Source organism: Puccinia triticina, chromosome 12A, assembly GCF_026914185.1.
Source record: "Puccinia triticina chromosome 12A, complete sequence".
In the NCBI taxonomy this organism is placed as follows: Eukaryota; Fungi; Basidiomycota; class Pucciniomycetes; order Pucciniales; family Pucciniaceae; genus Puccinia; species Puccinia triticina.
The window spans coordinates 5,680,557-5,697,519 of NC_070569.1; the positions used below are offsets into that span (position 1 = coordinate 5,680,557).

General features: G+C 43.1%; 1 protein-coding gene across 1 annotated transcript; it reads right to left on the reverse strand.

Annotated features, from left to right (window-relative positions):
- Positions 1 to 965: 965 nt before the first annotated feature.
- Positions 966 to 3,758, reverse strand: PtA15_12A560 (uncharacterized protein; the record flags this gene model as incomplete). The annotated part of the gene is made up of 3 exons (XM_053162182.1): positions 966 to 1,175; positions 1,242 to 1,352; positions 3,603 to 3,758. 3 exons carry the CDS (start codon positions 3,756 to 3,758, stop codon positions 966 to 968), a joined length of 477 nt encoding a protein of 158 aa, XP_053026125.1.
- Between the last annotated feature and the right edge of the window lie 13,205 nt (positions 3,759 to 16,963).

The following is a 16,963-nucleotide window of genomic DNA, read 5'->3' on the forward strand; positions in this document are numbered from 1 at the left end:
TTTTTCAGAATTTTCCCGCAGCCCTGAGTGTGAAAATTTTGTGGACTGTAGTTGCAAGCATTTCAAGGCCGTAATAGGTTCTGAAGATGACCACAAATCTCATTGGCTTGATTGAAACTGTTTATTATCATCTCCTTTTCAAAACATCTTATTGATAGTATTTCATTGTATTTTACTCAGCCAAGGCTCACTTTAATTCACTGAGCAGTCAAAGATAAAATGAAAAAGTCTTCTTCAATTAGACAGAACAGGAGTGGAAATAAAACATGTATTTTTTCTTGTAGAATCAAATAAATCAAGCATTTGGATATGTAAATAGACTACTCTAAATCTATAACAACTTGCAAGGCGGATGGGTCGTTAGGAAATCGGTGGTCCCATTCATCTCGATTTAATTGTATTATTGCCTCCCATTCTTTGGCGGTATTGCTTCTCCATTTAAACCAGTGGGGATGTATTTTGGGAGCAGGATAAATGCTTCCTTCAAACTGGAAAGCATTGAAGTGATACTTCCCTTCGAGATAGACAATAAAGATTGGTGGGTTGTTGGTCGGCGCATGTGACAAGGGCAGGAAAGTCGCAACGATTAAGTTTGAAAGGTAAATCACCGGGCGTTGATACGCATCTGCAAGAAGATCGCCATGTCGAGGGAAATTCATCCAAAACTGTGTTGATTGAGCCGGTGTACGGAAGTAGTTGAGATTCAATCGTAATCGTTTGAATGGGACAGAATCGGAGATTACTGAAGTGTATTTCTCGTTCTTGTAAACCGGTTGATTATCCATTTCCTTAACCATTGCCCGACGAACATCCTTCCAAGAACCTTCGTCTAGGCCAATGCTTACCGCTGCAGCTCTAAAACCGCAGTGCCCATCACCATCAACATCAAAGATTTTCGAAATGCTGGATCTGAATCGGCCAACCACCGCGGTATAATGAGGATGTGCCTTTCAACATGATTGCAATCAGAAAACGGGCATTATCGGTTTGAGTTTGATCAAGTGAATTCTTACTTGATTAAATTTCATCCATTCATTGGTATCTTCATCGTCATCGCTCTCTTCCGACACCGGAATCTCATCCTTTCCATTGTTGATGTCATTTTTGGCTTCTTCTTTTGACTTCGAACCTGTCTCGCAATTCTGATTGGTTGGTTGAACAACCCGACCCGACCTCTGTGATTTGATTTGAAAAAACAACAATCAGTCTTCATTGAGACTTGATCGATCATTCACGCTCACAGTCACTATCTTCAAGGGGTCAGCTGGGAGTTCATTGCTTTCGCTGTTGCTTCCGCTTCCGTCCGAAATCGAAGATGAGGCGCTCTCGCTTTCTGACTGCAAAACGGTTGACTGTTTGGATATTGAATGATGTACAATATGGCGAACTATGTGAGTAAAAAACAGGTTACAATCAAGCAAGCAATCCAAACATTCATACCTTTGCAGTTTTTGTTGTTTTGCGCTTTTTCACATCGGTTTCATCCTTGCGAGGTCGTCCTCGCCGTCGCTTCTGGGTAGGCTCAAGGGGTTTCTGCTTGGGAGGTCGTCCAACTTTTCTCTTGGGGACTTGATACTCCCATGCCGACGGATCTCGTTTGGTCGACTTCTGTGATTGGTCTTTAGGCTTGTTCAGAGCACCTTTTGGTCGTCCTTTGTGTGGTTGTTCAATAGGCTCCCCAAAAGGAGACAGGACATGAGTCTGGTCGAGTAACTGAGCGAACTCGCGAATGTACCTGGGCTTTTCATGAGTTGAGAGCTTCTGAAACCTCTCGAAGATCTCGGAAAGAAAGGTGTTTTCGTGCTCTTCGTCAGTCGGAAATGTCTCTTTCACTTCCTCGGGGATTACTTCCTGTGTAACACAAACAGGGAAAGGATAAGAAAACTTGTAATTCAAAGCAAACAAAAGGAGGAACTTGCAAGTTTTTCAGGAAGGTGCCATTGCGGGTGAAAATGATCAATCCCAACATAGAAACCATCCTCGTCTAGCTTTCGCATCTGGTGTGCACAGGGGATTCCCATTGGAGTTTCACACATAGCATCTTTGCACTCGGGCGATTTGTCCGAGACTAGTAGACAATGAGCTGCTCTGAGGGCATGGTGAGAGATCTTACCACCTAAGCGACCGAGAACTCGAGGAAGGTTATTGATGTGCACTTGCTGTTGTGTCGCACATTCAATCCTCATTTCGTGAAGCTGATGTTTGACCGCATCATCCATGTCGGAGATAGTAGTGTGCATCGAGGATTTTGCTCCTTTGAGGAAGCGCTTGACAGCAGCATGAAGGCTCTCGATTCGGGAGGTGGTGACGTTGTTGAAATGCGGAACATCTCCAATGAGATACTTGACAAATCGATCCTTCAAAGGGATCCAGTTTTCGGCGAGATATTCCATAACGTCGGGCGTACAAGTCGATGCGAGCTTAGCGTAGTTTTTCTGATAAATTTCTGGAGATTTAGAGACCACCAGGTAGTTCCACGCCTGTCGGAATGTTCCGTAGTCTTCATCACCAAGGATCGGACGGCATTGCGCGTATAAGTTTTTGCCCATGTGCCACTGACATAAGAGATTTCGAGCGCTCGGAAAGACAGTTTCAATAGCGTTCATCAACGCTTGCTCCTTGTCGGTGAGAATAACAGAAGGAATGTGAGGTTGAAGGGCCAGTTTCAGCTGTTGTAAAGCCCACGTAAAATCGCTGTCTTGCTCCTTTGAGATGAAGCAAAAAGCAAATGTGAAAGAGCGATTGCACGAGTTGACCCCACCAATGTGCAAGAGTGGCATCTTGTAGCGATTAGTCTTGTAGGTAGCGTCAATCTGAATGCAAAAGTGATGTTTCTTGGCGAGTTCTAACGATTCCGGAAGCGCAAAGAATAATGCAGATAAGCAATCCGAGCCAGTCTTGATGTCTACTGAAGATTTGATTTGGTATTTAAAACCTTTCGATCTGAGGGCTTCAATCACGCGGATCATCGGTGGCGATCGTTCAAGCTCCATTCTTCCTTCTTTATAGTTAAAGTTGTGAATGGCCTTCAATGGCGCAAGGAGAGGAGTCGGGCCCATTTTCATCAGTGTGTTTTTCACTTTGATCGGCATAACACCGGCAGAACGAAGCAATATCATTTGTTCCTTCTGATCGGCTGTGAATCTTCGGTGAACAACATGGGCAGAAGGGTGTTCGGATGGGGCGTGATTATGGTCAGGATTTTTGATATCCAAGTCCCAATTATTGGTGATTGGGTCGTGTGTTAAGACAAGTCAAAATGGGCAGTTTGTCTTGCGGGTCTTGTTGCTGCTGTCTTTCATTCTCGGAGCGCTAGGGTCTTCATTTCTTTTCTTTTCGATTTCTAGATTATCTTCATTTCCTTTGGTGTTGTCCAGAGTGTCGGTCATGTCAGTCAAAGCTTTTCGATGAGGCCGATATTTACCAGATCGATCGCGTTGATAAATCACCCGGTCTACGCCATTGACAGGATAGGATCGGGCTTTCACAATTGCATAGCCATGCTCCTTAGCCCAGCTCTGGATGCTCTCGAAGCAAGCGTCTTTTGAGGTATAGCTTTGTGCTGGGGGTGCTGGAATTGGCGGATGGTGTTCTTCTTCGACTGGAGTTTGCTCGGATCTAGATCTAGCGTCTTCGGGTAGAGAATCTTCTCTGTTGTTTGGTGGTACGGAATCCATTGACAAGTTGAGAGCATCAATAGGTGGAGGATCTTCCTTGGTGTTGGGTGCGGAAGCCATCGCGGCGGCGAGAGGATCCATGGTCTTAGGAGAAGCAACAAAGTTGGAGGTGCAATGAGCTTCTCAGGTTACGGGGGACAGTTTTTAGACCCCCGAATGCCATGCATTCATTATTTTTTGGTTTAATTAATCAATAATTTCTTACATTAGACTAAGAGCCAGAAACACCTCCAGAAATTTTTTGTGGGGTAATGAGAACCCTATCTATTGATTCATCAAATAAAAACTGGCAAAAATCCGTTTATTTTTTTGGGGGAATTCACAGTGCGCGAAGTGTTTGACAGAGGGCGCGCACTGTGTCGCGACGTCGCGGATTGGTCGCCCACAGTGCGCGAAGTGTTTTTCGCAGTGCGCGAAGTAAGTCCGTAAAAATATACAAATAAAATATGAAAAGTAGTTTTACATATGAAAGAGACATTATTACTCTTACATATGTAAAACTACGCAAAAAACATTAAAAACACTTATAAATAATTAATTACTTAGCTTTGTGTAATTAATAAGTAAAATATTATGAAAGATTCTGATTCTACGGGTAAAATAACCTAGGGTACCTCACTTACATGTACCCTTAATTATTATCCCTTCCTTGTGTAAACTAACTTCAAAGTTTACGCAAGTGCATCACGCCCCGCGTGGATGCACTTGTATGCACATATATATATAAGTACATATATTTACAACCATTTTCAGTGACGTAACTGAGGTGTTGTGTACAGTTCAAAAGATAGCTTTATTTGTTGCGTGGCGCACCCAAGCCCGCGTGCTTTGTTGCCTAGAGCTCAAGCCCGCGCTCCTAGTGTAAATATATGCATAATGCATAAACTAGCCCGCAACCAAAGCGCTCAGGTTACCAATAAGTAAGAATGGGCCAGAATACGCCCCAATAACAATATTACATGTGTTATAGGGCTTGTACACATGTAATTAATCACCAAACAAGATGTAATTACCACGTCATTCAATATAAAAACATTCTAGACTGAAAAGAGCTCTTGCAGCGTGCACAGGAGACACTAGAAAGCGCCCCAGCTTCTCCCAAGCCTCACTACACGTAAATTACAACTGTAGTAAATATGTAGAAGGGGTCAAATGAACTGGAGCAATCAATAAGCGCCTCCAGAACATGTATAAAGCACTGCTTACACGTGTACTAGTACACAGAAGCCAGTTCTAGTACCTTCTGTGGCACATTTTCACGGAAATGAGCGTCACAGAACCCCCAAACCAGCCCCCATGACGTGTAAGGCACGTGTAAAATCACGCAGAACCTCTGTAAAAGGTCCTTGGCAACCCTTGTATCCAAGCCCCAAGGTTCCACGACCCACAGCGCCTTCTAGCGCAACCAAATTGCCTCAGAATGCGCCCACAAGTGTCCCCATGTCCCCTGGGCGCCCCTGGAGGCCTGCCTAGGCTATATAAAGGGCCCTTTCTCCGCCCAAAAGGAGATCCCCCAGCTTTACATTACCTATTAGAATTTTACCCGCCTTCAACAGCCTCATTAGCCTGTGATTTGCCAGGTAAAATACCTACTTTCGTGATTTTTAGCCCCAATTTCCGCCCTGAAGCTGTCCAGTAACCACCCTGCCCTCAAGATTACCACTTCTGAGCGCCTCCAACTGCCCAACTTCACGCCTGAAGAACCTCAAGTGCCCCTAGGGTCTTATACTAGTAAGTTTAAGCCCCTTCTCTTGAGATTCTCCACTATTTCTTTCTGGGATTTAAAACACCCCTGTTTACAGGCCCCAGATCTTCATTCTAGAGGGATTAAACACCCCTGATTTATCAGGCCCCTCTTTAAAATTAATTATATTCATTTTATTACGTCAAATTGGCCCAAATTGCCTTATTCTTACGCCATAATTCCCAACAATTACGTTGGAATTAACCCTTATAACCTTGTCTTAGAGTTTTATAACTCTAATCTTTTGCTTTGCACCACGTGTAGCTAGAAGGATAATATCCTTGGCATCACGTAGGCTGACACTCCCTGACATTACTTTCGCCACCAACTTATTAGCTCAGTTCTCTAGCAACCCAAACGAAGCTCATTGGTCCGCCGTGAAACACTTATTAAGATACCTCAAAGGAACAATGATGCTGGGTATCCACTATACTCAGACCAAGGATCCTGATGACGGTCTCTGTGGATGGGCTGATGCCGGCTACGCCACATCGTTGATCACTAAGAAGTCCACGTCGGGTTACGTAATCACTATGTACGGTAACCCCATCTGCTGGTCGACCAAGAAACAGCCAGTGGTGGCCCAATTGACTACTGAAGCCGAGTTTGTAGCGATCAACAGGTGTGCCAAGCAACTTTGATGGCTGACCAATCTAGTATTGAATCTTGGTATCAAGATCAAAGCTCCGATCATGAAGAATGACAACTCCGGAGCTGTTTCCATAAGTAAAGAAGCTCAACTGAATGACAACACGAAGCACATTGAAGTACGGTTCCAATACGTCCTAGAACTAGTTTCCAAGAAACAGTTGACAATTCAGCAAGTATCTAGTCAAGACATGATTGCCGATGGGTTAACGAAGCCACTCGGATTCATCAAGCTGGAAGACTCAAGAGCCCAACTCCACCTTACCGACTCAGAATCAAGGAGGAGTGTCAAATAGGTAATTCTGGCCGGGCTGCGGCAGGGTTATGCATATGTATACTGGCTATGCATGTGCGGATGAGGAGTTAAGTTCACATCCCCGTTGCACGTGTGTGAATCCCCAGACTCGACAAGAACCAAGACACTCAACCGTCCTAGCACTTGACCACCACCCTTAATCCACTGTCCGCTTCAACCAACCTGCCTGTTCCTAGTTCCGACTACCGCTCACTTTAAGACAACCGAGATTTAGGAGGAGCTCGGAAACAATCAAGTGGAGGTATAGCTTATTCCGGCACTTGATCCCGTTCTTATTCCTCTTTTCCTCTCTATTGCTTAATGTTGATCATGTTTCTTCTTTCAGGCTTGTTATTGTTTCTCTCTCCCATTATAATCTCTCATTGTCTATATTAGAGTCACAGATTGGACTAGAACAACTCAAGGTACTTAATGATTTCATTCCTTTTCTCATTATGTGCTCTTGCTTATTTTCTCTACAAATCTTTTGTTTGCTTCAAGTCTTTTTACTACTATTAGCTTTTGATTTAAGTTGCAATAAAGTGTTTGATCTCAAAAACCTACATCATGTACGCGCGTACATAGGGGGGGGGGGGGGGGGGCTCATCCTGCCAGAAGCTATCATGATTTGAGATAACCTGATATACACTCAGTCAATTTGGTACAACTGCGGGACCGGAAGTGAGTCTGATGTCCACTCTAATGTACGCGCGTACATGAGTTTGCACCAACTTCAGAAATCCTTGAAGTTCACTTGTGCATGCGACCTCACCTGACTTATCCAAATTTCTCTGCCAGTTGCCCATAATCTTGTAATTAAGATCATTGCTCCAGATCTGGGCAGTTCCATGAATAATCTGAGTAACAGTCTAATGAAGTTATTCAAACATTACAGCTGTCCTGATCACTTCATCATGCGCATGACTGTTGACTGCAAAACGTCTCCTACCAAAACCATGAATTCGCACATCACAAACTTTACACATTACAGCCTGAGGAATCTATTGGCTAAGTTAAAACCATGCTTAGTCTGGTTTTGGTCATACCAAATAGATCCGTCAGCAAATCTAATCACAAAGGTGGATTGTGGGTGGACAAAGGCTGAGTGAAAAATTTTCACACAAGGGGATCATTCTGGAATGAAATCCTCAATATATAAGTGGCTCCTCCTCCTCTGCACTTTCACCTCATTCCTCCCCCATCATCGCATCATTTATTTTTGTGACCCCCCCACATCCTCAAAAACCATTGGCAAAATAACTACTGCTCTCAATTCATATTAACATGGCAGAGCCAGAGTCCAGAATTGCCCCTCAGCTTCCTCAGGAATCAACATCTCTGCAACCACCCCTCCCATCAGATGCTCTGACTCCACCACCAAGTAAGTCGATAGGCTTATCCTCATGATCACCCCCCAGGCTGTTTCTCACTTTACCCATATCCCCCTAGGTCAGCAGGCGCTTGAAGCAAACTTTCCAGTCAAGATGTTACCAGAACCCACTTTTGAGGAGTTTGCAATTAGCAAAAGTGATCCCGGCGGCCCTCTTCCAATGAATCCTACGGAACCAATCCTTGATAATGAAATCCAGCAAATTACAGCAGAGGAATTTGGACAAACAATCCAAGCTGCTGAGCAAGCAGCCAAAGGGCTGAGAAATCTCAAGCTCCCCCGCAGTTGGAAACACCTAGTTGATGTCCTCGCTAATTCCATTACCAGCACAAAACGCAGTGAGTTCAAGTTTTCCAAGATTTCCCTCCCCATCCGGATGTTGCCTTCTCTTTTGACTGAAGCTCTTTCAAAGCCTGGGAGGAAACAGGCGAGATTGCGGACGATGAAGCCATCAAAATTGAATCAATCAAACCAAGCTCCACATCACCTCGAACATCGACTGGAGCAACTTCAAGCAAGCCGCCCAAGAAACGAGCCAAAAAAGGTGCCTCTGGTCGGCCAGCCGACTTGTTGGAAAAGAATACCAAGACTCCAACAAACAGTAACGATTCCAATCCAGCAGCTCTCTCAAACAAATCAGACACATCTCAGCTTACCATCCCAAAACATGCCCCTACCGAGAATCCAAACATTAACACCCCAATGGGTGCACAAGCAGCTCTTGCCACCATCAGAGACTTGGAACCGCACCTCTCTCCGGATACCCCTGATAATGCTGTGCAGGCTTCACCAACTCTACCTGCCGACTCTCAAGTTGGACCTGTAGCTCGCGACTCAGTGGTTGGAAATCCAGAACATCATATCCCGCCCAAATCCTCTCCATCAGCTGCGACTGAGACCAACAACGCGAAAGCTGGGGTCTCCAACACTAATCTAGCCGCTCCGGTGGAGCCACCTGCACACGGAACAACAACGGCCCCTCAACCATCCCCAACCAACCAAGTTCTGCAACCTTCCCAAAGTATCCCAGAAACCCATTCTGGTCAAGCAAATCCAACCCCAAGTGGCCCATCCAACCCAAACCCTTCCGATACCGCTGCTCAGGTTGTTGTTTGCCCGCTGACAATCCTCAAGTCTGTTGATGTGCGAATTAAAGTTGTTCATATTCACCAAGATTTCGAGGGATCCAAACCATCTTGGCAAAGGTACCAAACCACCTGGGCTTCCCTCACGTCTCTGGTTCAATTTTGTGTACAGTCCATGCACGCTTCAACTCCTTCAAACCCTGAATTCCAATTCCAACGCACGGCATGCTCATACGCATCATGGATTAAAACAATCAGCTCCCTGGGTAAGTGTTCTTTTCTTTTTTCTACATTCCTGTCTCCAAACACAGCGTAACTTACTGTTAGGTTGTTTCTCCCATGTATCTAGCGGACAGCTTCTTGTCACCATCCACCAATGAACAGTGGTACTGTCCCGACATCATTGAATTCCCCTTGCTTGCCACATTTGGAAACAAGGACAAATCCATCCCTCCGCAATCCTACATCTCTACTGCTGCAAAGACACCCCATCCCAAATCAACTCTAGTCCGGTTCCTTTATCGACTTGCGCACCCTACCAAAACCTCCATCTCAGAGTGGGCAAAGCTTGTTGCGGCTTCTGTGGAGATCATGGCCGATAGTCTGTACAAGCCACCCGTCCCCACAACCCAGCAGAGCAACGATCAAATCATTCAAGGCGTACAAGTACTTCAATACATCGAGGCCATCAAAAACCGCCCCTCCAGCTTTGAGTCTGCCGAAGAAAATCCTACCTCAGATGCTCCAGCCCCCCAGCGATCTCATTCTTTCGATGTTCTCCATGATTTCTTAAACCTCATTCTTGATGTTCTCTCAGCATATGTCATCTTCCAAACTCATGCACTCAGCGAGCCCCCACAGACAGAGGTGCACAAGAAAACCAATAAGCGGAACCGCGGTGCCACCCATAAATCATCTGATGCTCTCACTCCGATGAACCAAGAATCATCAGAATTGATCCAGCTTTGAGATGAATCAACTCGCAAACTACATTCCTACCAGCGTCGTCAAAACTACCAGCCCTTGATTTTTTTCCTCCTCAGTGGTGTTCGCGGTCTTTTTCTAGCATCCAAGAACCACCGCCACGCCGTTGTCTCTGATTGCATGGAATTCACCCAGGTAATCTCAGTAATTAAACAACACTCAAGTTCAACTCATACGCCCGAAGAACCCATCTGGAAAAACCTCTCAGCATACATTGTTAACATATTCTCCCCTGTCTTCCGCCTGCCGAACAGAATCTCCCACATGGAAAAGACCCCAACCCGACATGAGATTGCTCAGGCCATTACTCTTGATTTTCTCAGTCATTGGGCAGAATGCCAGCCCACTTCACCTTTCCTTATTCCCCATGCTTCCCGTCATATAGAAGACATTTGATTTTTTAAACTTGTACATATACATCAGTACATACGCTGAAGTTTATTGCTGTCTGGCCTCTTCTCACTCAAACTGTTCTTCTTGTCTTTTATTCCTTTTGTGATTTGTTCTTTTATATCTCAAATTCAGCTTCCCAGATACCAAGCCTGTACTAGTCAACTGTTGTTCCGAGCCACAAATGTTTATAAGTAATTCATCTTACCCTGATGCGCTTAAGATTAAAAATTGCCATTGTTCTGCTGATTTCTGAAATGAAGTCTCTCCAATGCTCTCCCTTACATCTGTTTGTGCGTTTTGCAAACCGTGGAATGTGTAACACTTCCAAACACCAAGCATATTCTTGCCTCAGACAATGGGTATTCATCAACGAAACCTCAGTGACCATAGTAGTCTTCCTTCCATGCATCACTTGCGGCTTCTAGTCATTGGCGCATGGGATATCTTTTCATTTGATAACGGTTTTAATTCATTTCTCCTTTAGGACATAAGTTATATATATGTAGTAATCTTTGAGAAAAATCAAACTAAATGCCAATCGTCACGTTTGGCGGCGGTGAAATTTCTTGGTGGATTTTCTTTGTATAGTGCGGGGTGCCTTCCAATCCTTTGCTTCGAGTTTGTATCTCTTTTTTGGATCACTCCTCAAGCCGTATTGAGTTACTTCTGATTGAGGAAGTTTCACTATACACTCAACCTAATATGATATACACCCAGACCACGAGTCAGTGCTTATTGTTAGAGTCAATCTTGATTATATGGAGTATCACATACACCAACAGAAACAAATCTGTAGCGGACACTGGGAACTCGAGCTGCGTTGCCACTAAATCTAATACAATCTCCGTGTTTGAGGTCTTGAAAGTTTTTGAGCGCCTCCGAATTGAGTGAACACAAATTGATTTGACCTGAGTGGGACTGCGCAGGAACAAGGTCAGCAATTTGATGGGGCACACTCAAGCAAATGTTCATGGGCATTTTAGAGAACTGCTATATTTAGTGTTCAGTCTAGAGGTAAATCCCATACCTGCTTGATGGTATTATCCACAATTTCAAGATGAGAGACCCTCTTGTGAATCGGATGCCAGTGGACCTGCACAACTCGAGCCATACCAAAGACCTGGGCATTTTCGTATTGATATAGGTTGGGAAGTTCTCCATGGTGAATATACCAATTGAGGTTCTCTACAGTAATCGTTGGTTGGTTGGATACAGGACACAATGATAATTTTCCACATAGGAAGATCTGGCTGAGAGTATTGTCGAAGATTGCAGGAATATCAGGATCGTGAAATTTGAGCACAACATGATATTCTTGATACCCAGTGAATGATGGGGGAAGATTAAATGATGCAATAGGGGTCCCAAGGTGTATTTCATCTCCAACTCGTTGTATACTACGTGTATTTGCAAGAAGTAAATTGGCAGCAATCTCAATCATTATGATTGTCTAATAGTTTGGAAATACGGCAGGCTGAGTTATGACTGGCAATCAAGGAATTTTAGGGAGGGGTGGGACAAGAAGAGGCACCTAGCATTCAATCCCGCCTTTTAATGGCGATACTCATCTATCCCAAAGTGTTGGAGGGCAAGAAACTTTTGTTTTGGCCTTCCACCCACAAAGGCAAATGACTTGTTCCCTTGCCTTCCCTGCATTATCTCATCTCAGGAATAAAGGATTTTTTGTATCAATTTTGAAATGTACAAGTCAATGTGCCTCTTTGTTCTACTGTGTTAATTGGTGCAATTTGAAAATTGCTACAAAGTGTTTTCTCCACGGCAGGCATCTTGGTTTGGATTTGTTTGTCTTTATGTGTAAGATATCCTTTGTCAGGCCTTCCTGTTAACCGTTTTATTTGGATAATACATAACATATTTTTGTGATTAACCTTTGTGATAGTTTCTTGCATACGTACAATGCAGTGTTGACTGCCATGTACGCGCGTACATGGTTGTGACCCATTGCACGAAATTCCTTCCAGCACCAAAATATCCATGTGCATGACGGACTGCAAAGTCTATTTCTACAATGTGTAATACATAAAAACAACAATACCACCACCCATGCCCCCAAGGTCTTCTCCACCCAATTACCCAAAGGCTAACGTAACAAGAAAACTGTTTCTTGGAACCTCACAAGAGAATCCTCAATTTGGAAGTTGCATCATAGAAATCTGTCTCATTTTCTGACAAGGACTTCATTCCTCTTGTGTAAAACATGTGTTTTGGCAAGGAAAACCAGCAAACATTGTATATGGTAACTGACTGCTTGTAATCCAATTATCCTCAAATGAGCAAATGTTTTGCAGATAAGAAAATTCCCCAGCATACCAGCCAAGACAAGAAAACTTGTAATTGAGTAACATCTGCATAACAACCAATGGCAACCAGCACAAATTGGATCTTCTTAGTAGCGGTTGTGTGAGTCTAATCTAAAATGCCAATTTGGTCTCTCCCGGAGGTTGTGATTATGCCCTGTATTCCTGGGTAGTTCGTTTATATCAAAGACCTGTTGGAAGATTACTGCAGTTAGTTTCTGGAGGGCTCAATCAAAATCTCTCATGATTCCAGCTCAGCTAGCCTTAAATTTTACACACACCTGGATAGTTAATAAGCTGGTACAATCCCCTGGAACAATTGATCCCTTCATCTCGATCTGATCTCCCACCGTGAACCTGGCCAGGTTAAGGTCATTCAGTTGTGGATCACCTACCAGACGCATTGGCGTGGGCTGATTGGCCATGAAATATGCAAAAGGATCAACATTTGGTTTCCCGCACACATAGCTTAGAGTAGTAGGGAAATGACAAACATTCAATTCGCTGGCATCTACAGCAATCAGAAATCCATGATCTGATTCGTTTACGCCAGGCGAAAAATCACTTATGATTGCCACTCTGCCCCCCACATGCATTCTCTCCGTTGCATCCGGTTCCCCCAGGTGGATACATAGCAATCCAGAATGCGGAATCCAATTGCCGTTCTCGGATGTAATAGTTGGGAATGGTATATTTTGTGTAAGGATCAGAGTTCCTGAAAGCAGAATTTGTGTGGTGGATGGCAGAATAACTTTTGGTCTGGGTGTATTACAGAGATTTATATCATAATGTCTCATTTGTTGTGGGTAAATTCTAGCCTGGGAGTTACGCGAGAAGATGACACTATTAAAACTAATCATATCACCATGACTGCTTCGTGGGGTATTTGTGTCTAAGAAGCAATTTGCAAAAAATTTCATCATTGTGTGTATAATTCGTTGTAGGTGAATATCAGGAAACAAAGGACTGGCAGGCAAGAAACTCCTTTTATGGTTGTGCTGGCATGGTGATATACATCAGGGCCTTCCAGTTTTTGGGTAGTACATCAAATTTATCTTGGCAGCAGAAATAGCTGATATTACACCTGAGTCATCTTTGGAGTCATCATTCTGTTTTACCACTTGAAGATATCCGACTGCCGGAGCTTAATCCTACCATTCTCCGCCCCTATGATTACTGCCTGTTTAATCATCACAAATGATTAGATCAGAAGATCATTCAGAGTTGGATCTTGTTTGAATCTCCATACAAACTTGACTTCCCTGCCAGTGCATCATTCAATGTCCACCATCATGTACGCACGTACATGATGGGGATGCTTCTTGTTCCCTCTATCTCCAGTTATGTATATACCACGCTGAAAATAGTCAAAGTGCTCATGCGGTGTGCTTAAACATTTGTGAAAGTAACTGAGATTAAGATTTCTGGTTCAAATTGACCAAACATATGTGCATTTATGTATGAGTTTTTTCACTTTCTTTCCTTTGGACAATTTGAAACATCACAAGCATTTCTCACTGCATTTTGTATTTGAGGATGAAATCATATATCACAAACCATTCCAACAACTCCCTCAATACCTTGGCTGGATTTTATACTGCAATTATAATCTGATGAACAATAAATCTTTGTGGAGATTAATTGGGCTTTATTTAAGCCATTCAGAGCTGTAATCAATTTAGACAAGGTGTTTTTAGCACTTGTTTCACTGTAGTTAATCCATGGATAATTCTATGCAAGAATGACTGTGTAACAACGTGAAAATGGAATTATCAAAAATTGGATCAATTCAACATGCCATGAACAACAGCTGGCATCATTGAAATTTAGTACTTCAGCAAGATAAGGTTATTTAGTTGTACATCGAAGCCACTAAGCATTAGCATTAACTATTATTTCTAGGTGCAAGTTGAATGGTTTGTTTGTGCTCAACTGCAAGAAACAACATATTCTTTTCAGAAACATTTGTCACTTCCCGCTGGTGCAATAAACAAATGGCCACAAATAATTCAATTATACTTACAGGAAACTGCTTTGATATGTTCCAGTTCAGTTACAACTGATTTGAATTTGAGTTCTGGGTTATATTTCAAGATGAGTTATGGATGATTCCCAAATTAGTTTGAATTCAGTTATGAATTACTTATTGATACTGTCTGGAAGAGTTCAGGGTGAGCTGTGCATCAGTTCTGAATAATTTTCCCCTGTGACAAGAAGACTTTTGGGATGAGTTCCAGACCACTTATGGATGATCTTCCTCACTATATACAATACTGCTTAAGCAATATTTACTAAAGGCCTCCAGCACAGTTATGGAAAAAAATTCACGTAGGGCACTCCCTGGAGAGTGGGAACATATCTCCCCTGGTGCAAACCTATTTAAAAACAAAATCGGGGTAATTTGAATTTCTTGATAATTCTAGTGTTCCACATGGGTAGCAAGCGAGTGTGTGATAGGATGAGGCCAAAAGGGGGATTGTCTGATGAGGGGACACAAAAGCAAAAAAATAGAAAAAAAAGAAACAAACTGCAACACAAGCTAAGCAGAACCCAAAGCAACAGAAATTTTTGATTTGGCAAAACCTTGAGAAATAATGCCCTGAGCAGTTTGAAAATTGTCATTGGCCTGGAATGCTTGCTGTAGCCACTGATGCGAGCTGACTGATTGCTTGATTTTCCTGGGCGCCAAGCTACCTTGGTCGCGTCCACAGATGTCGGATGCAGCTGAGAAGCATTGTTCAACACTTGCTGAGGTTCCTGAGCAAGCCAAATAATCCTTGGCCAAAGAAGCTAGGATAGGGAAGTCGTTACAGTGGTCCTGAATAGGAATCAATATTCATCTTAATATTAACAATCAATCTCATTGGGTCGTAGACATGTTGTTGCTTACTTTCCACCATTCAAGACATTGACCGGCTTGTGAAGGAAGATTTTTATACTTTGCACCAAGGTACACCACTAATTTGTCAGTAGTAATAGATTCAGCTTGCTGTGGGAATAAGTCAATATTGTCAATGGGTCGGCAATGGCTAGTTGCAACAGTGGGCCGCTACGCTAAACTACGCTATTTTAGCCCTAACTAGAGGCCAAGGCGGCTTCGCCGCTGCAAATCCATGGTTCAGCTGCTCCCCCTGTATTGAATCCCTCCTCCAATACCCTGTGGATCAAGGTAATAGATTTGTATGTGGAGCAAAAGTTAATACCTTAACAACAAATTAATTTAATTATCTACAATTGCCAAGCAACATTTGTCTATTTGGGGGGTTCGAAATTGAGACCTGCAAAAATTTAGGGCCCATTTTTTGAGGATTTAGGTTACAGTGCACATGAATGATGATTTCATCAGTATGTGCAAAATCATCAAAATGGTACTTTACCAGGATCACATAAACGCATATTATATCCTCTACAAACTGTCCACAGCACACCCTGACAATTCAACCCAAAAATGGCAGCAAATCTAAGGTTTCTACCAGCACTCCTATCCTCAGGAAACCTCTGGTTACTCACAAACATCTGGGGTTTGGCCCAAATTGCTTCTGAATCACCATATCCATTCAAATGAGTGTGAAAAATATTATAAGTTCCAAGTTGCATTGTTTGTTGCCTTCTTGTCAAATTTGAATATTCAAGTTGCTCACATTTTTATTTCAATGTATTAATCTTGAAAACAACACCTTCTTAATTCCCCCGAAAAATTGTCTACATATTATACTCATGAAGTCAATTCCCAGTTATAATCCAGTTGAAATTAAGTGAACTATGATTTCAAGTCAAAAATTATTTTGGGTCTTTTGTTGTGTAATCTATGGCACCAAACTAATTTATGTATGATTTGACAGTTCCTTAGGAGAAGCTCACTTTAACTCCAGTAGACCCTGAGCCACCTTCATGACACTTTGTCCCCGGGATTGGCATCCCATGTAACAGCTCAACAAAGTGCAAGGCATCGGCCCAACACACCAACCTGTAACACACCCAATATAACAGGAGTAAATGTCTGGCAAGCTGGGCAATTGGAACTGGGTGTCCCATCTTACCTGAAAAATCCGACGCCTTGACTTGCGCCAGATCCGACGGCTTCATCATCCCAATTGCGCAAGAGTTGAGCCTGGAAAACAACAAAGTGAGACTACAAAAAAAAGAAAAAAAGTGTTTGGTGATGATCAACGAACGGAGGCAATTGGTGTGGTCCCAAACAGAGCCTTGACGTCTTCCTTGCCCCAATTGAAGGGCAAGTTGGAGAGATATATTTTTGCGCTTATGGGGTTGGCAAGACTGGCAAGCATGCCCTTCAAGCTTTTGTGCTGTGCCCGTGATATATCTGTCAGTCAAAACCCCCAAAACAAGCCTCTGTTTTTTTTTAGCTGGGTAGAAGGACGTCGACTGAGTTCCATAAACAGAACCCAAACCCTAAAAACTGTCAATA